The sequence below is a fragment of the Scomber japonicus genome, chromosome 19 (assembly GCF_027409825.1).
Source record: "Scomber japonicus isolate fScoJap1 chromosome 19, fScoJap1.pri, whole genome shotgun sequence".
In the NCBI taxonomy this organism is placed as follows: domain Eukaryota; kingdom Metazoa; phylum Chordata; class Actinopteri; order Scombriformes; family Scombridae; genus Scomber; species Scomber japonicus.
Genome location: NC_070596.1, coordinates 20,366,669 through 20,393,517, shown reverse-complemented (window position 1 = coordinate 20,393,517; position 26,849 = coordinate 20,366,669). Strand labels below are relative to the sequence as shown.

General features: G+C 41.4%; 1 protein-coding gene across 1 annotated transcript in view; it reads left to right on the top strand.

Moving 5' to 3' along the window:
* The first annotated feature begins 1,161 nt into the window (after window positions 1-1,161).
* The window catches only part of LOC128379992 (probable E3 ubiquitin-protein ligase HERC1), a 33,928-nt gene continuing 8,240 nt past the window's right edge, over window positions 1,162-26,849 (top strand). Inside the window, exons 1-56 of the mRNA XM_053339636.1 lie at window positions 1,162-2,133; window positions 3,295-3,390; window positions 3,477-3,659; window positions 3,797-4,009; window positions 4,312-4,410; window positions 4,513-4,609; window positions 4,727-4,870; window positions 5,136-5,263; window positions 5,574-5,718; window positions 5,866-6,037; window positions 6,140-6,274; window positions 6,550-6,715; window positions 6,937-7,062; window positions 7,450-7,674; window positions 7,822-7,974; window positions 8,074-8,206; window positions 8,576-8,779; window positions 8,866-9,087; window positions 9,459-9,632; window positions 9,760-9,877; window positions 10,088-10,205; window positions 10,446-10,644; window positions 10,796-11,096; window positions 11,197-11,239; window positions 11,316-11,361; window positions 11,800-12,053; window positions 12,336-12,533; window positions 12,664-12,784; window positions 12,893-13,133; window positions 13,259-13,425; window positions 13,598-13,750; window positions 13,857-13,954; window positions 14,186-14,281; window positions 14,945-15,112; window positions 15,226-15,465; window positions 15,570-15,653; window positions 16,101-16,326; window positions 16,621-16,915; window positions 17,265-18,025; window positions 18,355-18,568; window positions 19,288-19,457; window positions 20,270-20,353; window positions 21,044-21,230; window positions 21,347-21,474; window positions 21,700-21,908; window positions 22,028-22,287; window positions 22,486-22,538; window positions 22,631-22,828; window positions 23,637-23,802; window positions 23,911-24,160; window positions 24,415-24,643; window positions 24,739-25,016; window positions 25,224-25,351; window positions 25,481-25,608; window positions 25,821-26,048; window positions 26,569-26,696. Coding sequence (XP_053195611.1) covers window positions 1,162-2,133; window positions 3,295-3,390; window positions 3,477-3,659; window positions 3,797-4,009; window positions 4,312-4,410; window positions 4,513-4,609; window positions 4,727-4,870; window positions 5,136-5,263; window positions 5,574-5,718; window positions 5,866-6,037; window positions 6,140-6,274; window positions 6,550-6,715; window positions 6,937-7,062; window positions 7,450-7,674; window positions 7,822-7,974; window positions 8,074-8,206; window positions 8,576-8,779; window positions 8,866-9,087; window positions 9,459-9,632; window positions 9,760-9,877; window positions 10,088-10,205; window positions 10,446-10,644; window positions 10,796-11,096; window positions 11,197-11,239; window positions 11,316-11,361; window positions 11,800-12,053; window positions 12,336-12,533; window positions 12,664-12,784; window positions 12,893-13,133; window positions 13,259-13,425; window positions 13,598-13,750; window positions 13,857-13,954; window positions 14,186-14,281; window positions 14,945-15,112; window positions 15,226-15,465; window positions 15,570-15,653; window positions 16,101-16,326; window positions 16,621-16,915; window positions 17,265-18,025; window positions 18,355-18,568; window positions 19,288-19,457; window positions 20,270-20,353; window positions 21,044-21,230; window positions 21,347-21,474; window positions 21,700-21,908; window positions 22,028-22,287; window positions 22,486-22,538; window positions 22,631-22,828; window positions 23,637-23,802; window positions 23,911-24,160; window positions 24,415-24,643; window positions 24,739-25,016; window positions 25,224-25,351; window positions 25,481-25,608; window positions 25,821-26,048; window positions 26,569-26,696 — 10,752 coding nt within the window. The remainder of the gene's footprint in view (window positions 2,134-3,294; window positions 3,391-3,476; window positions 3,660-3,796; window positions 4,010-4,311; window positions 4,411-4,512; window positions 4,610-4,726; window positions 4,871-5,135; window positions 5,264-5,573; window positions 5,719-5,865; window positions 6,038-6,139; window positions 6,275-6,549; window positions 6,716-6,936; window positions 7,063-7,449; window positions 7,675-7,821; window positions 7,975-8,073; window positions 8,207-8,575; window positions 8,780-8,865; window positions 9,088-9,458; window positions 9,633-9,759; window positions 9,878-10,087; window positions 10,206-10,445; window positions 10,645-10,795; window positions 11,097-11,196; window positions 11,240-11,315; window positions 11,362-11,799; window positions 12,054-12,335; window positions 12,534-12,663; window positions 12,785-12,892; window positions 13,134-13,258; window positions 13,426-13,597; window positions 13,751-13,856; window positions 13,955-14,185; window positions 14,282-14,944; window positions 15,113-15,225; window positions 15,466-15,569; window positions 15,654-16,100; window positions 16,327-16,620; window positions 16,916-17,264; window positions 18,026-18,354; window positions 18,569-19,287; window positions 19,458-20,269; window positions 20,354-21,043; window positions 21,231-21,346; window positions 21,475-21,699; window positions 21,909-22,027; window positions 22,288-22,485; window positions 22,539-22,630; window positions 22,829-23,636; window positions 23,803-23,910; window positions 24,161-24,414; window positions 24,644-24,738; window positions 25,017-25,223; window positions 25,352-25,480; window positions 25,609-25,820; window positions 26,049-26,568; window positions 26,697-26,849) is intronic.

The following is a 26,849-nucleotide window of genomic DNA, read 5'->3' as shown; positions in this document are numbered from 1 at the left end:
AGTTTTGAATTTTAAAGGCTGAATTTACCTTATCTACGTGCTCTTACTAATACTATGGGAATGTCACGCAACTAATATTCCCATGAAATCGCCCACCAGTCTATGAATGTTGGTTTGCATATTTTGACTGTCATGGGGACTGTCACGTCTCAACCTCCATTTAAGGATTACATGATTTACAGGAAACTGAGAAATTTCCCTGACAGTCACTTAAAAATGCAATAAGAGAACTAAATATGTGTAGTCTGTATTTGTTAGATCTTGGACAGCTGTTTCCTTCTGAGCTGTATAATTTCTACTTCTTTCTTCTTATTATTTATAGGCTTGCTTTGTAAATATGCCAGACATTTGTATTTAGCTTCTCAGATGTGATGATATAATACCTTTCTATTCGTAAACTGAATATCTTTTGGGTTTTGGACTGTTGTTCAGACAAAACAAGACATTTTGTAAGATCTAACCATTGACTATTTTCTGATGTTTTAACATAATTGCTAGTTGCAGCCCTACTTTGTTTGTTTGTGAAGCAGACTGAATTGCACAACAGACAGACTAGGGGTTAGGTGGAGCCCCAGTGGTCTTGCATGTGATTGTATGTCAGAGCATCAGGTGACCAATGTGGAAATGATGACTATGACATTTTGACCGAGACTGAGAATATGAATGAATTATTGCCAGGGGGCTCTGATTACTATCGCTAACCTCTAAAGCCTAACTATAGCACTTCATGTTATTACAGCAACACTCTTAAATGATACTAAACAGAATGCTTCCATTTTGTCTTGAACAGTATAACAGCTCTCAAGACAAACGTCCCCTCACTCATGTGGATGTGTGGATAATCATAGGGTGAGCTGACCTATTTCAATAATACCCACTGGGCCTATAGCAGTAGCCTGGATGTACAGTATTTTGGAAAACTGCCAATACAGAAGAGAAACGTGACACCTTGACACTGGCTTTTCTTGGCAGGAAAACACATTAGAACATTGGCTCTCTGCGGTAAATGTTGCCACTGAATTGATGACAGATAAAAGCGCCATTTCATTATGGCAATCAAGTGTGAAGGAGTGATACATGTGAATATTATTAGTGCATCTCAACATATTATTTCCCTCTCTGTTTTTCAGGTGAACATCAGAGTATAGATAATGCTCAGACATGGTGCCTTGTCAGACCCATGTGTTGCTGAAGTGGCAGGAGCACTTCAATAGCTCCTGGGCAGCGGAGGACAGTGTGCACGCAGCCACAAGGCATGGAGCTGCTGCGCTCTACAATAAGCTCCTCCACAACAAGGAGGTGGTGACTCTGGCCCAACCTGTTCAAGAACTTGTTGGCCCTCGCCTGCCAGACTTTGAGTGTGAGCCCTGTGCTTCTGCAGAGAAAGAAGAGTACCTGTCATCCCTGCTTCACAGCCAGCGATGGCTGGCTCACCGCATGCTGACGCAAACCTCCTACACTCTGGGCCTCCACCACAGGCTGGTAGTACTCCAGAGGATCTACTACGCACTCCACACCAAATACCACGACAAATTCCGCGTGCAGCTGCCCTCCCAGTCCACCGACAGCGGGACAGAATGTGGGCAACTTGAGCTGGCCTCAGAGCCCTGCCTGCCAGGGGGATCATCCAAAGTCAAGTCAGGTACAGATGTTCTGATAGAGATGGGTGTAAGGACAGGTTTGAGTCTGCTCTTCTCCTTACTACAACAGAACTGGCGATACGCAGCCTCTGTACATCCTGAATCGGTGCTTTGCAATGACGTGCTAGCAACAGCATCCTCTGTGCTGGCCTCTCTGCCTCCACTCTCCCTGGCCAATGAGAATAAGATCCCATCAGTTGGGCTGGACTGCCTGGCGCAGGTGGCTGAGTTCCTAAAGAAGACATCTGTGAGCAGCGGTACTGGTGGGGCAGACCCGACTGGTCGGAGGCTAGCGCTGGAACTGCTGCTTGGCCTTGCCATGCAGAGAGGCTCTCTGAAGTTTCTGCTGGAGTGGGTGGAGGTTGCCTTGGCTGCTTCCATGTCCTCCTGCACCTCTACACTGTCTTCCTCCTCTTCACTGAGCTCCCAGCACTCAGCTGGTGTGGGCTTTGATGTCATCCACCAAACTCTTTTTCAAATGAGGCAATATTCGGTATGTCACGTTCTTCAGATTTGAAACTTTTATTCTGACTGTTGTTCCCCTTTAGTCTATTATCGATTATTCTTCCTCCTACTATATGCTTCATATACTCTGTTGAGCCACAGCTGTTATTACTAACACCAGTGATGCTACACTTATCAAGCTGCCTGTGTCCTAATATCACATGACAATTCAGATTTACTAGTTTTTGAAATCTGAACATGTTGAGACTGTAACCTGGGAATTTATGTAGTAAACACCAAAGGTCAAATTTTATGGGAAATGTTGACTTCTCTTTATTAAAGGAAGGTCCTGTTCTCTAATACGAACACATCATAAAGAAAGGCAAACAATAGTATGTGGAAGGAATGAGTGTTTGTTTCACTTCAGTGTAGACATTCTGCTTTGGCTTGTATAGCATTTTGTTACAGTGCACATCACTGGCATACATAATAACTAAGATTGCATACATGAATGTTCAATAGTAGCAGTGGTTTCTTCATAAAATAATATGAGATAACTTAAATGTACATTTATGAACATACTGACAAATCAACCCCATTTTCTTTAAAGAAGAAAAATGCCTCTTCACTGTCATCCCTGCTGTGAACTAGTCGTTTAATTTGAACACATTTGAAGCTTTGAGTGATGCATTACTGTGGAGATAAGGATTAAGACTGAGTCAGTCTTCCTGCCCTCTCTAGATATGCGTATTGAGCTGGCTAATCAGCTTTGTTATATTCATGTGCAAATGACAGCCAGAGCTAGGTATTGCTAGCTACCTCATGATGCTGTACATATATGTCATGAAGCAGGAAGCCAGTATGTGATACTTTTCATGATATACTGTATGCTGATTTAGCATATTAACCACATCCAGTGGGATCGCACAACTTTAAACACTCGCTATCTCCACTAGCTTGGATTTCTACCTAGAGCAATACCTTTGATTCTTTGTCTGTGTTGACCTCATCCTGTGCCTGATCATGCAGTAACATGTCATTGATTATGGAGGAATTTGGGCTCATTCTCATACTTCTGGTGTAGAAATCCTAGAGAATAAAGATAGCATGCAATTGATTTACTGTACTGTATAACCCACAGCACAGTGAGTCACATTTTATATTAAAACACACACTATAGAAGGCTAAATATAAATCTTTTGTTTTCTAGGGTTTCCGTGGGGACTCTGTCAATACTCAGGTGCTGAAGAAGGATGCAGATGGACTTTGTCGTCTCTCCCAGGCAGCTCTATGCCTATTTGAGGAGGTGAGACTCACATAATATATCAACACTATTATGTGTTACCTGTTATTCTTCACAGTAACTGACCTAACTATCCTCCTCTTTGGCAGATTTGTAATCTAGCATCCTACTGCCTGTGCTCATGCAGCACTGATGCAGCTGCTCCTGGTACAGAGAGTGACACAGTCATGGTCTATGTGTGGGGCAGCAACAGCAGCCATCAGCTGGCAGAAGGAACTCTGGAAAAAATCCTGCTGCCAAAACTGACGCAGGGCTTCAGTGATGCCCAGATGGTATGGCCACCCACAAGAACAGGACTAATACTGACCATAGGTGTCACAAGTTAGAGTTTTTAATGCATTATAGTGTTATCCAGCATATTCAATCTGAGTAATGCATTTTCTATTATGTCCCTTTGTCCTTATTTTAGATTGAAGCAGGCCAGTACTGCACTTTTTCGGTATCTGCAGATGGTTCAGTGAAAGCATGTGGAAAAGGCAGCTATGGCCGTCTGGGTCTGGGCGACTCCAACAATCAGTCAATGCCCAAGAAACTTGTGCTGGAGCCACATAGAAACATGAAGAAAGTGTCCTCCTCCAAGGGCTCGGATGGCCACACACTGGCCATCACTTTAGAGGGAGAGGTAAGACGTTAGAACAACTGTGTGGTGCTGAAAAGACTACTGACTTGCTGGTACTGTATATATTTCAAAAGATTGTAGAGTACACTTTTGACTATATGTTTCTACTCTTTTTCTGTCACATAAAATAAATAAGTTGTGTTTTTTACCCAAATTTATTAACCAAAAACAGTGTAAAACCAAAGTTGTGGTTTTACACTTACTGTTTCTTTCATTGGCATTATAGAGATGGATCCACTATATCTGAAGTTATTGAGATATATCTGATTTATTATGAAATAATAATATTTAAATATTTCTTACAGGTGTTCAGCTGGGGTGATGGAGAATATGGCAAACTGGGCCATGGCAACAGTGCTACACAGAAATATCCCAAAATCATACAAGGACCGCTATTTGGCAAAGTAAGCATGTAATATTAGCTTGTAAGGGAGAAAAGATAGATGCGCGATTGTAGATGGCAGTTGAATGATGAAAACCCATTTTGATAATTGCACCTCTTCCAGGTTGTCATTTGTGTGTCTGCTGGCTACAGACACAGTGCTGCTGTTACTAATGATGGAGAGCTTTATACCTGGGGGGAAGGAGACTTTGGCAGACTGGGTACACACGTTATTTCTCAAGTTGCTTATACTTATTAGTCCCAACAAATTCAAAATGAAATCTTTCCTCAGGTATATTAGCAATAACATCTGTTGTCCTATGTTTCTCTCTGAGCAGGACACAGTGACAGCCAGAGTCGGAACATGCCTACACTGGTGAAGGATATCAGTGGTGTTGGGCAGGTGGCTTGTGGCAGCTCCCACACTATTGCTGTGGCACAGGATGGACGTACTGTGTGGTCCTTTGGAGGAGGAGACAATGGTATGTTGTCAGATGACATGTGGGATGATTCATACACACAAAGTAGCGTCTGTGTGAACTGTTTTTTTAAATTTGTGTATAAAATGTGAACATTTGCTTGTGCATTTGCTTTCTGTGTATTTCTTAAAAATAGCACACAAGTAGAAATCAATTTTTTAACCTCAAGGACAGTCCCGCTGCAGTATTGTTTGTTATACATCACAACAAAAATGTGTTGAGCTAGCATGAACTATTGCTGCTACTGAGATATGACTCACCCGCGCAGGTAAACTAGGACACGGAGACACCAATCGTGTGTATCGCCCCAAGGTCATAGAAACCCTGCATGGATTCATCATCAGGAAAGTGTGTGCTGGCAGCCAGTCATCTCTGGCTCTTACCTCTGCAGGACAGGTGAGCTTTTGGGCCAGATATGTTTTTCAATGTCAGAATTAGCTAATAGCAAATCACTGTGTTTTTTACTGGCTCAACTTAAAATCATATTTGCACCTACAGCTCCTACACAAAACAGTTTATTCTTCTGAAGACAAAATCTCAATAGAAATATTAAAATGTTTAACCAACAATCAGGTCCAATATAATATTGTCTCTCTCAGTGCTTAATATTCAGTCCAAACAATGTATTGTATTTGATTTGAACCATATGGAAAGAAAAATAGGTCATTAATCAATTAATTTGGGTTTATTAATGTAATTTGTGCAGGTGTTTGCGTGGGGCTGTGGCTCATGTTTAGGATGTGGTTCTTCTGAGACGACCTCACTGAGGCCCAGGTTCATAGAAGACCTGGGTATCACCAAGATCATTGATATTTCATGTGGGGATAGCCACTGTCTGGCTTTGTCCCATGGTAAGTTATAATCAGTTATTTAGATTATTAGAAAACATAGCAACCTTGATTTCAATTTTTTAATTTTTTTTATTACAGGTTTGTAAATGGGATTTTAAAGTTGTAAATGTGCTCAGACTGCAATATATGCTGTTCTCCTTTCATCAGAGAATGAAGTATACGCGTGGGGGAACAACACCATGGGCCAGTGTGGGCAAGGCCACACTTCTACACCTATTACCAAACCTAAGAAGGTGCTTGGTCTAGAGGGCGTGTCCATCCAGCAAATCACTGCTGGCACTTCTCACAGCCTGGCCTGGACTGCAGTTCCAACCGATAGGTAAAGCATTGTCTCTGAAACAAATGATTTTCTATAAATTCTGATATATTTGTGCTGGTACAGCTATTACCTTTTTTAAGTGATTTGGCCTTTGTTTATCAGGCAACTGGTGGCCTGGCACAGACCCTTTTGTGTTGACTTGGAAGAGAGTACATTCACCTATCTACGCAACTTCCTAGAAAGTTACTGTGATGGCATCGGGAATGACACTCCCCCTGCCCCATTCATATCTAAAAGGTATCCAGATACATTAACACAGTACTCATTAGTTACTACTAATACTACTACTACTACTATACTTATTTCAAGGTTCTATTTTGGCATTTACATTTAAAGCTTCATTCATTATACAGAATTACAAGCAAAAATGTCCTTATGCTGTTGTGAAAATGTAGTTCTTTGTGCGGGACTCTGATCATTTCTATTGAGTTGAATGTAGTTTTTGTAGCATTGCATCCTCACTAACTGCAGAACACAGGATGCTCTTAATGCTGCCTGCACCTCTTCCTCAGGGACCACCATCAGTTTCTTTTGCTGTGCATGAAGCTGCTGTCCATCCACTTGTCCTTGGCCCATGCTGGAGGGACTGGTGCAATGGTTTTGGGGGCCCAGGGTAGGCCCCTCAGGAACCTGCTCTTCAGACTAATAGACACCAACATGCCAGACTCTATACAGCAGGTAAATTAAAAGGCCGCCTGTCTCTAAATTATTTTCATTGCTTATGCAGATCTATGACAGGAGCTGTTGTTGCCATCGGCTGCTGGTGTAATAACCAAGATTATAATATAGTATGGATTCTATCTAAATCAGTCTGTGAATGGGATTGGTATAGCCTGCATGTGCTCATTTGGTTGATATGTGTCTTTTCAAATTGTGCTGATATTCTTGTCCATCCTCAGGCAGTTATGAACAGTCTATCCATCGGGGCGTCTTTGCTGCTGCCTCCTCTGAGGGAAAGAACAGAACTGCTCCTCTCCCTCCTTCCTCAGGGCCCCCAGAGCTTAAATGTCCTTTCCAAAGGACAGGTATATATATAGTTATTTTCCTGCCAATTAAAAAAGGCCTGTGTGTAATTATGGCAGTGCTGCTCATCATTATCATCTTTTTTGTAATACTGTTAATACATTCATTATCAGGAATATGGTCTACAGATGTTTTTGTACATGCAGGGAATGCATTATATTTAACTTGTTATAATAAGGTATGTTTTCTGCCTTGCCTCATTATATTATGACAATGATCCAGATAGATAATAATAATTAAAAAAGAAACAGTTTGTCAAAATCATAGCTCCAACTTGCCGTTGCTAGGCAATATGTGTTGAAGACTGATTGGATGTTGTGAGAACAGTTTGCTGTAAAAATGTGATTTTCTTGACAATTCTCTCCTTCTTTTATCTGTGTCTTTCATAGCGTCTGCAGTTAGACATGGTCCTCAGCAGCCTTCAGGACCAGAGCCATGTAGCCTCTCTGCTCGGTTACAGCAGTTTGGGGGAAGTGACAGCCCTGGGACCCCCTCTGACACCCGCTATGACAATCCGACCACCCTCTTCTTCCAGCTCTGTTGAGGCTTATGACCCTTTGCATTTAGCAGAGGTGCTGCTCAGAACCCTTCTGCTGAGCATAGGCTTTTACACGGTATGGAAAGAAGACCCTGTGTGTAACTTTGTATCGTATGTTTACTGATGAGGGAAGGATTTATCATATAACTTTTAGTTATATGGCAAATATAGTGAATTGCTTTCTCTGTCATCACAAATGTTCTTTTTGTACATATTCATGCAGGAGCGGGCATTTGGAGAATTGGAGAAAAATAGTGACAAACTGCTATCCAGTGATAATCAGGGACAGACTGATCCTCCATCTCACTTCCACCAGCTCCTCTCTGGACTTCACAAACACCTGCTTGCCCATTGTTACATTCATTCCAGCCCAGAGGTACGTTATACTTAGTGAGGAACACAGAAGTCTTATGCTGATGGGTCTCTGCAGTCATGTCGTTGCATTTATGTTCACACTGATTCCCCTGTTCTGTAGGATGACAGCAGTGTAACGCTGCTTTGTGAGCATCTTTACCTGCTGCTTCCCTGTGCTTCTGAGACACTGAGGAGATCCACCAAACTGTTGAAAGAGAGTTTCCTGGACAAACAAATCATCAAGAAGCTGCACAGTAAGACAAATGGCTGTTCTGTGAGTTGTTTTTATTATTTGTACAGATCTGGATAGCTCTTTTATTTACCAAAACAAACCAAATCCCTTCCTTATGTTTTTATTTCTATTTGTTTATTTCTATTGTGTTTTTTTTAATGACTAATTGAAGGACTGTTCCAAACATTTATACAGCAAGTTCCCAAGCTGATTCTTCTCTTAAATCTCTGTCAACTGCATATATTTTAAAGCAGTGTTCAGTTGGGCCACTCAACACTGATATGCCAATAGATCTGTTGACAAGCGTAATCTTGTTTATCGGCACTATATTCTTCCATTATTTTTATCAGTCACTCTAATCTCCCCCTCTCTTCTCCACCTCTTGTCCCAGTGGTGTTGTACAACTCAGTTGCTGGCAGCCTGCTGTGCCAGGTTATGTACTCTTTGCTGCTGCTGCCCCTGGGCACGGTTCAACCTCTTCTCAGCCATTTACTGGCCTTGTTGGAGCATCTCAATGACTTCAGCAGATTGCTGCCAGAGACAGGCCTGCTGGAGGAACAGGAGCTAGGGATGGAGGCTCAGAAACCCTGCACAGGTCAGTGGTATATTGACTATAGTTCTATAAAAAGGATCCCCTTTTTTATCAATGACAATAATGCTTACAATATATATTTCTGGTAGATAAAGGTGAAGAAAACACATGTCCTGGACAGCAGCAACAGCAGGAGGAGTTCAAGTGGACTTGGCTGTTAGATCTGGAACGGTCTGTAGCGCTGGCAGTCGGCCGATGCCTAGGTGGTATGTTGCAAGGCCTGCCACCCTCACCCCAGGAGAAAACGTCAGAGTTCTGGCTATCAAATATCCTCCTCAAGAACGGCCTTGAGATGGACTTCGAACAGCTGGGTAGGAAAACATACTGCCTTCTCTCAATTCTTTCACATGTGCTAATGTTTTGGCAAATACATTCCAACCTATCCCCTGATTTATGTCCGTATTCTGTTTGGATAAACTAGAAATAAAACTAATATTATTGTTAGCCATATTCAAGGTCTTTTATTAGGAGGTTGGCTGTAGAAATAGACAGGAAATATGGAGTTAGATTGAGGGGACTAACATACAAAAAGGTCCCCTAATAGAACCAAACAAGGGAAGATATGATTACATGGTACAGATTCTAGACCATTTCTTTATGCAAATGAGGAAATGAACTTATTTTTGTTTTAGTTTTCTTTTTTTAACCGGTCCTACATCCCATTTCATGGTTTGTCCTGTAGACTCTAGCATGGCATGGCTGACGGAGGTGGCCCTGCTGGGCAGTAGTGATTCCAGGCTGGCAGAGTTGAGTCTGAGTGAGGAAACCAGGACTTTACTGGAACTGGCACTGGGATCCTCCAGAGGATCTGCAGGTGGTCTGTGGCGGAAGATGGAGGAGTACGCTCTCAGCAAAGGTACCTTGAGTCACATTTGTCTTTGTGGATGAGTGCATTGTCTGTTTATGATATTTAAATTCTGGTCATTAGACTTGCATTTTCCCTTTTCATGACTTTGGTGTAATGTGTTATTTTGCTGTGAGAGCAGAATGGGAGAGTGGGGGCTCTTCGGGCGACTGCTTGCTGCAGACTGTCTGTCGCTGTAGTCTGGCTGCACTTTTGAAGCACACTGGGCTGCAGGATGAGGCCAGTGTGCAGGACAGGTCAGTAACACAAATATTTGCAGGATACCTATTCCTGTACATTTAATTCTGAAACCCTAGAAAGGCTACAGTTGTCTGTATGGTTAATGTTTATTGTTTACATTTTAAAAAAAACAGAATTATGTGAATGAATTATTGCATAACATCTGTACCGCAATGCAGTGCAATGCTAATTATCCACTCTTATTTATCCATTCTCCTTTGAGACAGATATGAGCCCTGTGAGCTGCTGCTAGATGTCTATGAAACAGTTTATAAAATCAGGAGCACGCTGTTGGCCCATAAAAACTCCCCAAAGACCTCACAGGTGCAGGCTGCTGCCAAACAGGTATCATTATGAAAATTACTCCACTTTGCACCATAATCAAATACATATTCAGTGCAGCTATTTTTGACAATGATAAGCAGTTATAGAGCAATACAGAGTGATTTATAAACAATATAAACCTTAACAGTTTTCTTTCATTACTTTGTTACTACATTAAAATTACTGCATGAAATGATTTAAAATGATTGTGATAGAAAATGAAAAAACACATGTTTCACTACACATTTCTTGAATTTGCAGACCTCTCAATCTCCGCAAAGTCCTGATTCAGACAGGCAAGAACCAAGTACCTCAGTGGACCAGGCAGGAAAAGAGCAACAGCAGTCCGGAGGTCAGTGTAGCCGGGAGGTGCAGGTGCCCCCAACTCCCACAGCAAACCACAACCAGGAAGACATTGCAGAGGAGGACACATTTAGCAACAGTCGTATGTACCTGTCAGGTCAGGATGGCATATCTCTATTCTGCCCTTTTTTCCAGCAATGTAAAAATGTCATTCAGTTTGTATAGGTTGACAGAAATAGACATAACACATGTACGTACATACACCATTATTATTACAATGATCTCAAAGGTCGTTCCTGTCTGTGCAGAAGTATTGGAGTCATTCATGGCTACCCGGGAGGCCATGCAAGTACAGCAGAGCGTGACTGTGTACGAGTCCTTTGGTACTTCCACCCTCCCCAGCAGCATGGAAAGCCCTGTCAGCCCAGAGCGGGAGCTGGATCGCAAGCAGCAGTGGGAAAAGCACGGAGAGTCCGATGAAAGCTTGTCTTTTCCTGCTGCCTGCCATCTGGTAGTATCCCGCTGTCTCTTCCTCCTGCTGGGGGTCAGGCCTGCTTGGGTGGAACCCAGCGAAAGGGAGAATATTCAGGCAATGAACAGCAGAGCAAGGTAAAGTCTGCATCAGGCTGTGTGTGAGTGATTTGTTTCAATGCCGTTGTATTTAACTGAGCTGTTTCTGCACTAACTGTCTGTATCATCCTTCTTTCAGGAAATCAACAGAATCCTTGATGATGGCTGATAGCAGAAAACAGGTAAGTCTTTTACTGTACCAATATTTGACCCTACAACACCTTATCACTGCTAATATACTGTGTTTGTCTTATTTAGTCTGATCAATCCAAAACCACCATGGGATCTTCAAAGAATAAAATGGGTAAGTGGTATACTTTGTGTCAGTTAATGCACTTTTTGGATATTTCATACTCTACAGTACTGTCTTAAAGGAATAGTTCAATATTTACTCTCTTATTATAGACTTATATTAAAAGATTGACAACACTCTCAAATGTGCCCTAAGTATGAGTAAAAACTGAAGGGGAAAAGCGATAATTAGTTGTTTTACAGTTCGTAATGTGCAGGACTGTTTCGTTGGCCTTGTGCAATGATTTCCTGGGGACTTGTTGTCACCGTGAGGCTGCCAGGCACCCAGCAGAGACTCCAGGAAGTCACATTGGCAGGCCAAGAGATGGTCCCTGCTCTGAATGCAACTAATTTTCTTTCATAACCCCCCCCCCCCCCCCCCAAAAAAAAAAAACACTGAATAATTAACTGAGACAATACTTGCTTTACACCTCTTATCTGTCTGCTTCAGGCTTACCTCTCTGCTCTCTGGGCATCATGAAAGACGCTTGGGATCGCCTGAGACAGTGCATCAGCCCAACCACCTCTATGCCCCACTATGGCAACAACACTTTGTTGATTCTTAACCAGGTGTTTAACTTTGTCTGCGGAAGCTTGTTCTACTCGTCAGCCTCCTCACCAACATTGCCGGGTGGACAGACTTGTAGTCACGCAGATCCGAAGGCCATTACTTTTGCCATACTGCAGCAGCAGCAGAGGGCTGAGGTATTTAGGTTTTTCGTCTTTTATAAAATGTTAAATATAATTGTTGAGGAATTAGAACACCTGCAGCTATTTGTTCATTTGTTCATTGATCGTGTGCTTTCAGCAAACCTATTCGTAGCCATTATGTTTGTGGTGTTTCTACATCTTTTTAATATAATAACAGATATAATCAACCAAGTAGGACCATGTATAGGTGTAAATGATTAAAAACCTGTAACAATTGATTGGAAATACAGAATAAAGTTCATTTCCAATTAACCAGTAACTATTTTTTTTTGTCAGGTACGTCTAGAGGCTTTTTGTCAGATGTCATCCTTCCTCTCTAAGATGGAGGAAAAGATCAGTGGTTTCACAGTGTCCCCTCAGTTTCCCACATTGTTACAATCGGTGCAGCTCCAATTCCTCTGTGGATGCTTTGGTCTGGGAACACAAATCATTGGCTCTCAATCGGGAACTCATTATGAGATGCAGCATTACATGGTACATCTAATAATCATGCTATCACAATATTTGTGCAGATGTTTATATCATCAGTAATTATGGAAACAAGTAATTAATACTCTCAAGCTGAAAAAAATGTAATATAAATTACTTTCTTATTTTGATCCAGTCTGGTACGCATTCAGCTTCCATGGATACACAAAGAGAGCTACAATCTGCAGCCCACACTTTCTACCAGCAGGTGGTGCGTGTCCTCAGGCAGAGGGTCCTGCTGGAAAGAGAACATCCAGGTTTGTTCATGATGCATTGTAATGCTCCCCATTCATTTTGTTTCTTTTTTTGCAACAGCAGCTTTTATTTGACTTTGCCGAACTTGATATTGTCTCTATCACACTCAGGTTCCTGCCAGCACCTTCTCCTAGCCACCATGTTTGCACTGAATTTCTGCTACCAACCAGTGGACCTGGTGCTGGTCATTGAGTGTGGCATCCTAGAAATCCTTTCCATGCTGACCAACAACAGCTGTGCACTGATAAACCAGGGCTGGTATGCAGCTTCTACATCTGGAACCATGCTACTAAGCGGAGCTGTCAGACTAGCTTGTGCCCGACTGCTTCAGATATTGACTGTAGCTTCAAGGTGAGAAGGTGTTGAGACAGCAAACAGCTATAAAGAAGCGTGCATGACCTCCTCTACTGTTTAATTAATTGAAAAATGACTCTGAAGTGTTTTCATTTGCATAACAAATTGTTCTGTGCTCTCAGCTCCTGTGAGGATTTGGTACCCATGGATGTATCTGATGCTCTAATGGAAGTGATGTGTGAGCAGCTCCAAAATATCTTGTACACTTTCCAGCAACAGCAGGCAGCAGAGAGAGGAACAGCTGAGAGGACAGATCTGGAGACCAGCAGCAAGAGTGCAAATCTAGTTGGTGTGGCAAATTCAGCTATGTTAAACTTCATTGAGTTTTGTTATGTTTTTTACAAATTCCTGTGAATGCAATGTTATTATAGAGCATAATTAAATGTATTATTTGTCATTTGTGGAATGTGTTATTCCTCCTGGTTTAGTGTACAGTTTTCCTTCTGTTTTTGCTGTTTTAGGAGTGGAAAGCAGCAAAGTGGTTGAATCTCAGCTTGCAGATTTCCTGGTGTTTCTGAGGCGTGTATTGTCCTTAAGAGTGATGAAAAAACTTTCTACGTTTGTCAAATGGATTGATCCACTCATGGCCATTATTTCCCACAAGTGCTCTTCGGGTAAGACCATTTAAAGTCATAATTAAAAACAGCATTATGGTGCAGTATTGTTTACTGGTTTTTATTTGAATTCCTTGTTCATCACCATCTCCATCCCCCTTTTCAGGATCTCCATGCTTCCAAAATCTTCGCACTAAGCTTTTGGCCTTCCATGTTTTAGAAAGACTGTTACCTGCTTGTTCTGATACAGCTCAAATTCAACAGGTATGATGTAAAAAAAGGAGAAAAAAAAGTAAACCTCACATGCAATTCTCTGTACTACTCTACTACAGTTACAGTTCATGGCAGGAAATTATTGAGTTAAAGTAGATCAAGAAGACATTCAGCATGAAAATTACAGGCTCCCTGACATAAAACATTTGCAAGTCTGAAATTGTATATATTTGTATAGTGCAATGCATTATCCAATATTTTTTTTTCTCCATCTTCTTGTAGATTGTTAAACATCTCTTTCAGCTGTTGTCTGCTTATATGTGGGAGGAACCACTAGCTGAGAAGAACCACGAAGAGACAGCGGATAAAGACATGGGGGTAATAGTCAAGTATTAGCCACTGATGTCCTGTTTAGAAATCAGCTGACCTCAATTAAAATAAGGAAAAAAATAGATAGTTCTTCTAAAGTATTTGAATGTATGTATTTGTCATTCTTTTTGAAATCATGTTTTCTCAATTTTCAGATATTGCAAATCATTCATGTTATTAATGACTATACTGACCCCCATTACAATATCAAAAAGGAAAGCTATACATGTTTAAAAATAGTGAATGAATGCAGCAGTTTTAAAAGTACAAAATGCCTTGTTTAAGAATGAGTGAAATGCACTCTTGGCAGTAATGAAATGAACAGATGGGCTTGTTCTCTGTGACGGGTGTGGGGTGAAAAGTGGGGCTGGACAGAAAAGTGAAACAAATTTAATTAGTGTCTAATTATTTAAAGTGTGAGTATAGAATATAACACTACATTATAATATGATAATTTTCATTTGAGTATGAGTTGCTAATCATTTATTTACTATAGAACTCCATCAGTCAAGTCTAATTGGTAGCCATTGTCTTTATATCACATTTCTAACCCTTTACATTTTCATGGGATTTCTAATTATAGTGAATTATGTACATTTATCTATTTATTGGACAGCTTTGATATGTGGTGCTTAAGTTTTGTTATCCAACTCTTGTTTCATTGTTTGGCAGAATCCTGGCAGCTATGATGAATGTATTCCCATTGGAGACTTTTCCTTTGACCCACACAAGTTAATCTGCTGTTCTCTGGAGAGCGGGAACATCCTCTCGCATGGCTCAGGAGGGAAAGGTTATGGCCTGGCAACCACTGCAATCACATCTGGCTGTTTTATATGGAAGGTAAACACTGATGTCTAGATGGAGAAAAAAAACACACTCATAAAGTTAAAATCTTAATGTTGATTTTCTTTATTGGTTAACTTTTTTTTTTTTTTACCAACTTCTCTCTTCAGTTCTACATTACCAAAGAGAACAGAGGCAATGAAGGCACTTGTATTGGTGTTTCACGCTGGCCTGTTCGAGATTACAACCACCACACCACCACTGACATGTGGCTATATCGTGCTTATAGTGGCAACCTGTACCATGGAGGGGAACTTGTCCGCACCCTTCCCTCCTTTACCCAGGGTGATACCATCACCTGCATCCTGGACATGGAGGCTCACACTGTATCATTTGCAAAGAATGACAAGGTCTGACCAAATATTCACAGTCAGTATTCAGCGGTTTTGCTCTAATTGATTATTGAGTTGTTTTTCAATCTTTCGCTGTCTTTTTTGTCTTGTTTTTATGCTAGGAGCCAAAGTTGGCATTTGAAGGTGTGGTTGCCTCTGAACTGTACCCTTGTGTGTTGTTCTACAGCAGTAATCCTGGAGAGAAGGTACATAATATACTGTACATGTTGCACTGTGGGCACCTGCTTTATACGGCAAGAGGTGCAAAATTTGTGTATATATAAAATTCTCAGCCAATATATCCATTTTGGAAATTTTTTCACTCCCTAATATCGTTATCAATCCCAAAAATCCAGTATTGTTTGGGTCCTTACATTAATAGAGAGACCTACTGTAGGAACTCCTCATAGTCACTTACATTTCAAGGTAAGCAGAATAGACTGCTACCCATACAATGAAATGACCACACATTTAATGTGAGGAAACATTGCAGGAAAATTTCTAAAATTTCACAGACAGTACCAGTCAACGGTTTGGACACAGTGTATTATTCAAGAGAATGGGAAGGTATGTCCAGACCTTTGACTGGTACTGTATATTATTCAAATAGTATTTTATAGTGCAACAACATTTTTCCTCTGTATTCCCCACAGGTGGCACTGCGTGACCTCCAGATGCGAGGCATGCCCAGTAATCTCCTTCCTGGGGACCCTCTCTGCAGCCCTCAGACCACCGTGTTGCTGGAGTCAACAGTGCAGCTCCTCCGTAGACTCCATCAATGTGACCAGTGGTCCCCACACATCAACCAGCATATCCATACCCATCTGGAGCTTATTGGACCCTTGCTTAAAGAGGATGATTTCGGAAGCAACAGTCCAGGTCAGTTACAAGCTTAGATAGTGGTCACTTATGAGCAAGATTAGTCTGGTCCTGTACTGTAATTAGGCCTCAGTTAAGATTAATTGTATACCACTTTTCCAGTGCAGGAAAACTTGATATCATCACCTTTTTTCAAGGGTAATTTAAAAAAAGCAGTTGTTGTCAAAGTGTTCACATTGTCAATCCTTCTTTTGAAGCCACACTTTATTTTTCCTTTATTATCCTTAAAAAAACATATTTTCTAAATGGCTATTACTCTTAGTTTCATACTCACTGTCTTACATTTTCCTACAGGACTCAGTAACACATACTTGGAGAAGGAAGAGAATGAAAAAGAGAAAGATCTGGTCGGTGAGAACACGGGGGATTTGCTGGGGCACCGTAGGTCCCTGTCAGAGACCAAGCTGGCTGCTCTTTGCACTGAAGTCTGGCCAGTACTGGCCCTGATCGGTGGAGTGGACAATGGTCTCCGGGCTGGAGGTTTATGTCTTCACAAGCCCAGTGGGCGCAGGGCCATCCTGCTGGGGGTCCTGAAAGAAGGAAGCTCCCTGGCCAAGCTTCAGTGGGAGGAAGCAGACCTCTCTGTCAGGTATTACAAATATGTATTGCTATGTCCACCTGTTATGATAAACTGTCTTTGCACATGTTGATTAAACAATGATTCTCATTAACTTCCATAAAACAACTCCTATATTTTCTTGTCTTGGTCCTTTCAGCATGTTTATGACTCTGTATAATTCTTTTCTGTTAGTGTTTATTTTTTCTTCCTCTGTAATTTGTCTAACATTTTACTTCATTTTTTTTCGTTTACCCCCCTGATCTTACTTTTTTCTTGCTTCTTCCTCTTCATACTTAAATCCATTAATCCCTGTTGAATCCGTCCTGGTGTCACTCCATGCTGTATCTGTGGGTTCTTCTCATCCTTCCCAATAACTAAGCTCCATGAATTCTTGGTCACCCAGCGACACACCGATCATCTCACTGGAGCCCTGTGACATATCCTGCTGCGATGTCACCCGACTCGGAGGCCTCAAACCAACCATCTTGTTAGATCTGATATATTTGATGGGGCTGCTGGAGGAGCAGGGATGGCTGGGGCCTCCTTCAGCCCTAAAAAGGAAATACTCGGAGGAGAGCGTGAGAGAGAGTGAGACTCAGAGCTGCCTGGATGAAGACACATCAGATGATGTCAGATGGCAGACCGAAGATGAGAGGAAGAAGTTTGATGAGCAGAAGGTTGAAACAGACCACTTGCCATCACCATCCTCAAACAAAGACGTCACCTGTCAACCCCAGCCCCACCAGACATCCCAAACCTCCAAAATGAAAGTCTTTGCCCTTGAACTAAGAGCAGTTAGAGTCTCATACCTTCTCACTGGGGCTTTGAAATCCCTGACTGTCATTTTCAGCTGTGAGAAGCTATCAGATTTGCTCTTAGTACCTAAACATGACCCCAACAACTCCCCAATGAGTCCCCTTTCCAGTCCAAACTCTGACCAGGCCAAAGCCAGCAGCAAACAATGGGATGAGAGTGCTGAGCTGACTTCAGTACTACAGTATGTGGTGCAGAGCATGGTGAAGTGGGCAGTCAGGCCCTGTCCCATCAAACAGACCGTCTCACTTGCTGACCTGGAAAGGGCTCAGGTCATGATCTACAAAGGAGCCCTCAACAGACTGCAGGAGGACAAAGAATGCAAAGGTACAAAGGACACAGAACTGTAGACTTTGACCATTGACAGACTCAAGTCACAAAAATAAAGATGTAGGGCTCAACTTGGACTTGTCAGATCTAAAGTTTTAACTTGAAATTTCAGAGCAATAGGAAATTAATAAGACAGTGACAGAAATGACTTTTTTTTAGCAACACACACATATTGGACCTTTGTATTGTATGGTTGCACAGTCTTGGAACTTGACTTACGCATAAAGATATAAAAGCGACTCTACTGTATTGTCTTTAATGTCAAATTAAAAAATGCTGTATAATATAAAGCATGTGACCTAATAGTCATCACCTTGTCCTTGCAGACTCAGGCCACCACATGTCATCTCAGCCTATTTCAAAGTCCTCCAGCTCCGTCTCCTTGTACAGCGCTGGCTCAGAGGGCACTGCCATCTTCGGCCAATCAAACAGAGCCTCTGCCTCATCCTCTAACACTGAACTGGCCTCCTCTCTACCAACAAACCAGCAGGCAGATGGTCTTGATAATTTCAATCCTTTCCTCCCCATCAGCCTCCTCCAGTGAGTATAAAATGGGTTGATCATATTAATATTAATTGAATTTAACTGTTGGTTGAGTAATTCATACAAAATCCTTAGTCCAGTAAATTCTCAGAAGTGTATCTCAGAAACATGTTGTTACTGATTACTACAGACCTGTATCTTTTGGCAGCAGCAGCTTTTCTGAAGTCCAGGGAATGGGTGAGTTAGGATCGATATGAAAAAAAAGAGAGTGAGAGATTCTGCCTGCATTGTCTTTAACCTAGGCTGCAGCTCTGCCTGCCTGTTTTTCTCCTAACCCAGCCAGCTGACCATAGTGTCAGTATTGTTCCTGCTTTCAAGTTGTGAGCAAAAAAGCTTCAGCGCTAATAATATCATACAGAAAATAAAATCTCTTTCCTGGAGAGTTTTTTTACGAGAATAGTACCAACTATTTACCGAAGACTCGCACAGTGCAAAGCACGTATTGTACTAACTTCTCAGAGTGTGAGATGATACCACGACAAGAAATACAAGGCTTTAGTTAAATGTTTATCTTTCAAATAATTGACAGAAGAAGATACATGCTTGATTTATTCCAAATTTTAGGCATCTCCAAGTATTAAATCTGGTTCACTTGAGCTCATCTTAAGCCTTCAGATAATTTATATTTCAGATGTTTGGTCAGGCCCGAAAAGTGGCCATGTAGCACCAATTGCACTGTGTTATTACTATACATACTGTATTTTCACTCCCTCTAGGCATATGGTGCTAACTCGGTTCCCTACGCTTACCGGCCTGGTTAGCACTCCCCCTGTGCTGCATCCTTGCTTCAGCCTGGCCAGCTCTGCTTCTTGTGATGCCTTCACAGAGCAGCAGACTAGCTTCATGGAACCTGGTCCCTGCAGCACACAGGCCAGAAGCAGCCTGGGTAAGAACAAGCGCAGAGATGTCAGTGGGGAAAAAGCTGTTGGAAGTCAGTACACAGCATTATATAGATCTAAAGAAGAAGAAGAAGATTTAAGTAGTAATTTACAATGTATCTCCTAATTTAAAATTTCCTGACAACCAACATGCTGTCTTAAATAGAATAGCTTTGCCTATTGTTATAGTTTTTAAAAAACGTTTTCCACATGCTGGCTTCACATTCAAACATGCTATTTCTTTCATTTTAAAATAGATTTTATTAAATCTCCTATGTTATAATAAAAGGGGGAAAGTCGATCAATGAAAACGCAGTGGGGGCTGTCTGTCTTTTGCATGAGTTTTATGTTTTCAGCTTTGACACAACTGATCTGCTGCTCAAATCAGCATGTGTTTTGCTACGCTATTGAACAGATATGAAATTAAAACAACCAAATGAATGCATGACACAGTTTTTGCACTCACATGCTTGAATGGCATCATTTGTTCATCATCAGTTTTGTTGGTCTTATTTTGAACATTCTGGGAATTGAAATAAGCTTAATTAAGTTCGTTGATCTGACTTTCATATCTCAGGATACATTAGAATTAACAGGCGACTCAACCGGTAGGTTTAATCATTTGTTGAGCATTAATTGAATAAGTTTACCTGAGATGGAGGGGCTTTTATGTTCCATAGATAAATTAATGAGGCTGATGAAAAATAAAATAATGTGAAAAATTCCACTTCATACTTTATGAAATTTTCCAAAATGGAGCCATGGCCTTGTTTTTGTTTTCTGTTTTTTGTGTACTTTTTCTTTTCTCCTCAACCACCAGAACGGACACAAATGTTTGTCACCAGTCGGTTGCTAGAAATGGGATTCACTATGAGACATATCTACTGGGCCATGGAGGCAGCAGGTACTGCTTTGCTTCATGTGCTTGCTATTTTAAACATCTGTCCTTCATTGTGTGCTGCAGCCTTCTTGTAATTAGATTTCTGAATGAAAAAATTGCAACATAATGCAAAATAACAAGCATTCATTTTTCAACTTATATAGCTAATGTGACATGTTGTTTTTCGACCTCAAAACAATGTGCAGAAGCAGTTTTCAGACTCAGAAAATAAGTAATCCAATATATTTTTGCTCAGATTTTCACAACATGTATAGTATAACATTTTAAAATTGTTCATCCACCATTTTTATTTTACCTAAATGTCGGTTTGTAAAGCTACAATTTCACCACATAAAAGTGAACCAATTTTGATTCTTTCACGCATGGCACAGATCATGTATGTTTTATGAATGTTTGAAAAAGGAATGTATGGATGCGTTTACATTTATGCATTGCACCAATATACATGTAATGTTTTCAGCACTACCTATTTCAGTAACTCCACACATTATTCAAATTGTAGGCCTTCCTCACTGTATCACAAAATTCACACACTTGATTGCCAGAGCAGATGTGCCAGCCTGACCTTAGGAAGGGCACAGTTGCATGATCATCTGGTGGTGATGTCCAACACAAATTAGCAATGCAACACCCCATGATCCATCTTTTCTTTTTTAAACTCTGACAGTTCAACTTCCCTGTGGTCCCTCCCAGATGTAGCAGGTGACTTGGACTCTCAAACCATTGAGGTGTTGGCCAGCTGGATGCTTGAGCACCCCCTGACTGAGGAGCAGCAGGCAGTGGAGTCCCCCAGACCGGAGGGTGTTCCAGACACTCCATCTCCAGATGGGCCAGAGACAGTGCAATGCCCGGAGCGTTCTACCAGTCAACCCAGCGAAAGGTCAGGGATTTAAGGAAGTCTGTTCAGTTTCATTTGGTATTATTATTTTTACATATACCATCAGGAACTGGTGGACTATAGTGTTTTATTATTTATTATTATTATGTTATTTACAGCTTGTTGCCAGGTCTTGACTGGATAGAGAGGGAAAACTTCTTGGATGTCCACCTGACGAGGAACAGACCTCCTCCAGCACGGCGGCGACGCTCAGGCCCAACTCAAAGAACGTCCTTCCGAAGGGCAGGTCAGTGTCACAAAATTAGAAATGAAAGGTGGACATCCAGGCTTGTCGGATCATGTGTTAGTTTAAATGTAGATATATTATACTGATTGATATAAAGTCTTCAAATTGTGCCTTGACTTACAATAACAGCCTTGAATATAATATTTTTGTTGCTGATTGTAACAAATTACCCATGTTAACCATTGTATTGTGCGATGTCATGTGAAGCAAGCGTTATCTTTTTAGACTTGCCATCACCCAACCCCCTACCGCAGCTGTTCCAACAACACACAGCGGTTGCTGATTGGCCAGAGCAGGTGGAGTTTCATCCTTACTCTGCTGAAGAGGAGTCAGAGTTGGGCTACATGGATGATCCATATCATGAAGAAACTTACGAGGACCTGCTCACACCTTCATTCTTCAGCTTGGAGAGAGACACGCTCCAGATAGTGGAGGTGATGCACACACACTTTCATCACTAAGGCTGCATGACATGGACAAAACAAAAATGTCATTGTGATTTCATTGTTCTTATTACTAGAACTACCATTAATCTGCATCTCGCTTCTTTTAGGCTGGAGAAGAACACAGTCAGATGGTGAAGTGTGAGCTGTGTAACACCCTCACCCTGCAATTTAACAACCATATAAAGCGGCGACACCCAGGTTGTGGGCAGAGTGCTGCACGAAAAGGTTACGACAGCACCGGGGCTTATGTGGATGTCTGGTTTAAAGGGGAGTGTGGCTCCAATTTCCCCTTCTACCTCCTTTGCAGCTCCTGCAGGGAAAAGTATCTGGCTGCAAATTTGAACGATCCAAGTGCCAAATATGAAAGGTACAGCAGATATATACATAAAATAATATATACTGGAAATATGCATGCATGCATGTAGCATATTGGAGAAAACAAATCAGTTAGCTGTCTTTTGTTTTCAGACTCCCACAAGAAGTATAAATTATACTTTTTTGTTGGTTAATGTATTTGATTATATAGCCTATTATTTATCATTGTTGTGTTCTCATGTCTTTTTAGGATTAAGGGTCTGACATGTGATTTAGTTGGCCAGTTGGACAGTACTTCTGATGGTAGGTAAAACATAGGATACAATAAAGTGAATTAATGTTTGCAAAATGAATAATGAATTCTTCTAATATAAATGGTGCTTTTGTTTGCTCAGATGATTGGGAAATGAGTCATCAAGATGAGTGTGACACAGACAAACTGACAGGACTGGAGGACTTTGGGCTCTTGCTAAGACCACTGGGACTGACTGAAAAGAAACTGGTGCCAGACCCCATCACCTTCACTGAGCCAGATCCGCTGGGAGCCCTGGTTTATCGCTCTGCTGACCCTATGAGAGCAGTGGTTCCCAAAGGTACCAGTTTTGTTGTTAATGCATTTAATAGACACTTTGACCTCTCTCAGAATATACAATTTAGACACATGCATAGATGTTTCAAAGCACATAAAATTTTAAGCACTTAAAATTAAGAAGACTTGTCCTTGTTAAATAAATAGTATAAGTGATAGTGGTTAAAGGGACAATGCAAGCACTTAAACATGACAAACACGCTATAGCTTGAAAATGGACATTATATTAATTTTGAGAAACAGTTTGTCAAGATTATAATGTCTCAGTAGGCCTTTCTCATTAAGGTTTTATAGACAATTTCCACACACTTCTTCAACAACTCTATGACAGTGTGACACCAAACGTTCCACTCGAGATTAATTTATTGTAGGCTATCCACATTTCCCCAGATGTGAAACTGCAGAGCATATACAAACAGAGCATTATGTCCTTTTTAGTGAGTAGCAAACTGTCATCTTGACCTTGTTGTGATGCTTTTTTTTTTCATTTTATCCCTGACTTAGCCCACTTGTTGTAACACACACCCACATTCCCTCTGTGCTTTTTGGCAGCAAGTATTTCCTGCCACAGTCCAACTTACTGCAGCATAATGAGTCATCACTCATTTATCATAACTGAGCATCTGAAGCACAAATGGTCAATTATTTAGATTTTTTGTGTATGATGGAGAAATGCACAATTTTTGCCTGCACTTTTTTTCATGTCACAAATGGGTTATGGGTGTTTTATAAATCTTGATGAAGACACATCAAGGATATTTCTTACAGTTTACCATAACATAATGCCTTTTGATGTGTTTTTTCCTCACCAGGGAATGCCCTTGCTGAGCAGAAGACCTCTTTGAGCCTTGGACAGCAAGCACTATCACTTAGAGACTCTCATGATAGACTGAAAGCTTTAAGAAGAGTCACCTCCACTGCCCAGATTCTACTAGCTTACAACATGGTGATGAGAGCACTGTCTCAAACTGCTTCTAGGTATATTTGGGCAGAATATTGCTTCATTCATATATTTTTTCACCTCTTCTTTGGTATATAGATTTTGTACACATGAATACTCAGTTTCACTTTCTTCCTCCTCTCCAGTGCCTCCGTGTGTAGCCAGTCTAATGGACTAGAGTCCTTGGGTCTGGCAGATATCCGTATTCTGGTGCGTTTGATGACGCTTGCAGCAGGCGGCAGGGCTCACACCTGTGTGGACAGACAGTCTGGTGTGAAGGGGCTGGCGACAGAGCGCAACAACTCCAGCTGCCTCAGTTTCCTCACTACAGCCATCGGCAGTGTGGTGTCACACAGCCCTACTGCGTACAGACAGCTAGTGGAGATATGCACTCAGGTTGGTGTTCTTCAGTGGAGCCACAAATTAATTATTAGTGCTAGGCATTTTAAAAATTCACAATAACTACATCACTATAGCTATAATTTGGTTTATTGTTCAGTACTACTAATTATAAATAATAGAATTATGATTGTAATAAAGAATTACCCAAGCTTTAAGAGATTATTTAATCATGAAAAAATACCACTGGTAGTAAAGGGCTGGAGACCAAATACTAACACTTGAATATCCTTTTATTATTGCTGCTGTAGGACCTAATGGCAGCAGCTACAGGAGTGAACATTGGGGCCATCATTGACCCGCAGCAGAGAGGTTGTCTGAGCTCCACTCTAACAGTTGCAACTCAGGGCACCCAGCAGCAGAGGGACTACAATGAGCAGACACCCCCAACGTTCCTGGTCACACAAAGTCTGGTGTCCCTGCTCACTGAGAAGGGTGTTCACTGTTCTGGCCCAGACAGGCCTGAACACGAGGCTAATGGTAAGGACGAATGTTTTATTTAAGCAGTTGTGTTGTTATGTGTTATTTTGATATTCATAGTATCTGTCCTCTGCGTACATGTGTTTTTGACCTAGATACAGGAAACCAGGGGCTGTCCTCTTCGTCCTTGCCTCCTTCCCCTTTACCCCACATGGGTGCAAGAGTGGGTCCTCTGGAGCTTGCTAATGCACTGGCAGCATGTGTCCTGTCTGCCAGGCTGACCAGTAAACATCGCCAGTGGGCAGCACAGCAGCTGGTGCAGGCCTTGGCTGCCACAGGAAGGGACAGTCCTACTCGGCCCCAAACATACAGCGACCTCGCTGGTGACTTACGCAAATGTCCTCTCAAGAGGCTGGAGGGGCATTACAACAAGGTCAGAGACTTGGAGTAAATTTGCCAATTACATTAATTTGCTTTGTAACAAACTGCAAACCATGTATATGAACATTTCTTATCTAAGCCACTATCTATCAATTTGTATTTGAGATGGAGGACATGAAAAACATAGCTCTAACCACTGGGTTCTGACTATCATGAGATGTTGTAAAAAGAAGCTTTGAATTATTTCTGTTCTTACCAGGTGGCCAGTTGTTCCTGGAACAGCGAACAGAGTTTGCTGGCTACATGCTCTCAGGACAAGGTGGTGCAACTGTGGAGCATCAGCCAGAACACTGTGGAGTTACAAACCACCTTCTCCTGTATTACCAGGTAATGTTTGCTTGTTTCAGAAATGGTTTGTCCAGAGAGAGTTTTGCTGTGTCAGTGAGGGTTTGCTTTGCTGTCAAAGTACTGGAATTAATTATAAACTCAAATTTTTCTTCCCCTGACTCTCTCCAGTAAGACAGACAGATCTAGCACTGAGAGGGCTGGCAGATGTCATCACATATCTCCTGTTTACTGGAGTACAGGCGGAAACTTTTTGGCTGCTCCTGAGAATAAACACATCAACATCATGAACATCAGGGGTAAGTCTGGCTATTTGTCTCTTTTCATGTCTTATTTCATCACGGCTATAAAAAAAAGTTCTACGTTTTTTTTTTACTGTAGTTAATAAGTTCTCGTTACAGCTGTTTAATGTAATACATATCTAGGAGTGTAAACAAAACAAAAGAGTGGAGAGGGACTTGTTAATTGCATTGCAGTTGCTATATCTTGAAATGCCCTCTCTCTTTTGCAGGATCTCACTGTCATGTGGAGGCCCAGGTGTCTCGGGTCACAGCTCTTTGTTGGGCTCAGGCCTTCAGCTTGTGGGTTCTTGACCAGCCAGCAGCCTGTAAGAACAGACCTGCTGAGAGCCTGTTGGTGGGACGGCTGGATGGCTCTCTTTGCTGGCTGCAGGTCACAATGCAGGAAATAGACATGCTGGTGAAGAGCACCGAACTCAGCCACTGCTACAGGAAAGAGGGTGAGAGGACTGCTTTACACGCTTACACTTTAAAACCATAACTATGAAATAATCACACATGAAGAGATACCTGCTCACTCCAGACTCAAACATAAGATGGTGTAATCAGATGGGAAGAAGTTATGTTTGGACAGTGACCCACATATACAACTTAAATCTGCATAGGAACATATTCTTAATTGTTTAATTTAATTTAATGTAAAGCACTTAAATGAATAGTTTGATATTGTTTGAAACTATGCCTATTTGCTTTCTTGCTCAGTTATGCAGAATAATGATACCACTCTCATGTCTGTGTGCTAAAGCTGAGCCAGGAGGTGGTTAGGTTCTTGAAGCAGGGGGAAACAATTAGCCTCGCTTCATCTGAACGGAAATACGCATATCAATCTATGTAAATTTCACTAAGTAACATCTTGTTTATGAAATCCAAAATCCAATATAAGTGAAATTACCTGTGTAAGTGTTCCAATAGGTGTGCAAAGGTCTGTAACTGACTGTCTTGTGCCATGATCTCTCCTAGCCCCCCAGTGTGTCGCCTGGCACAGTGAGGACAAGGCTTTCGCAGTGGGCTATCCCAGTGGAAAGATCCTTTTGGGAACAACTGAGATCTATGAGAATGAGCAGCCGGTAGTGCTGTCAGTCTTCCAGGTTTGTCTGCAAAATTCACCCTGTGTTCATTTTAATCGCAGTATGCTGAAGAGCACTTCAAAAAACAAACTGCATGTACTTTACACCCACATGACTTTATTGTTAATGTGGGACTATTGTCTACATACTTTGTTGTGATGTAGGATTTAGCTT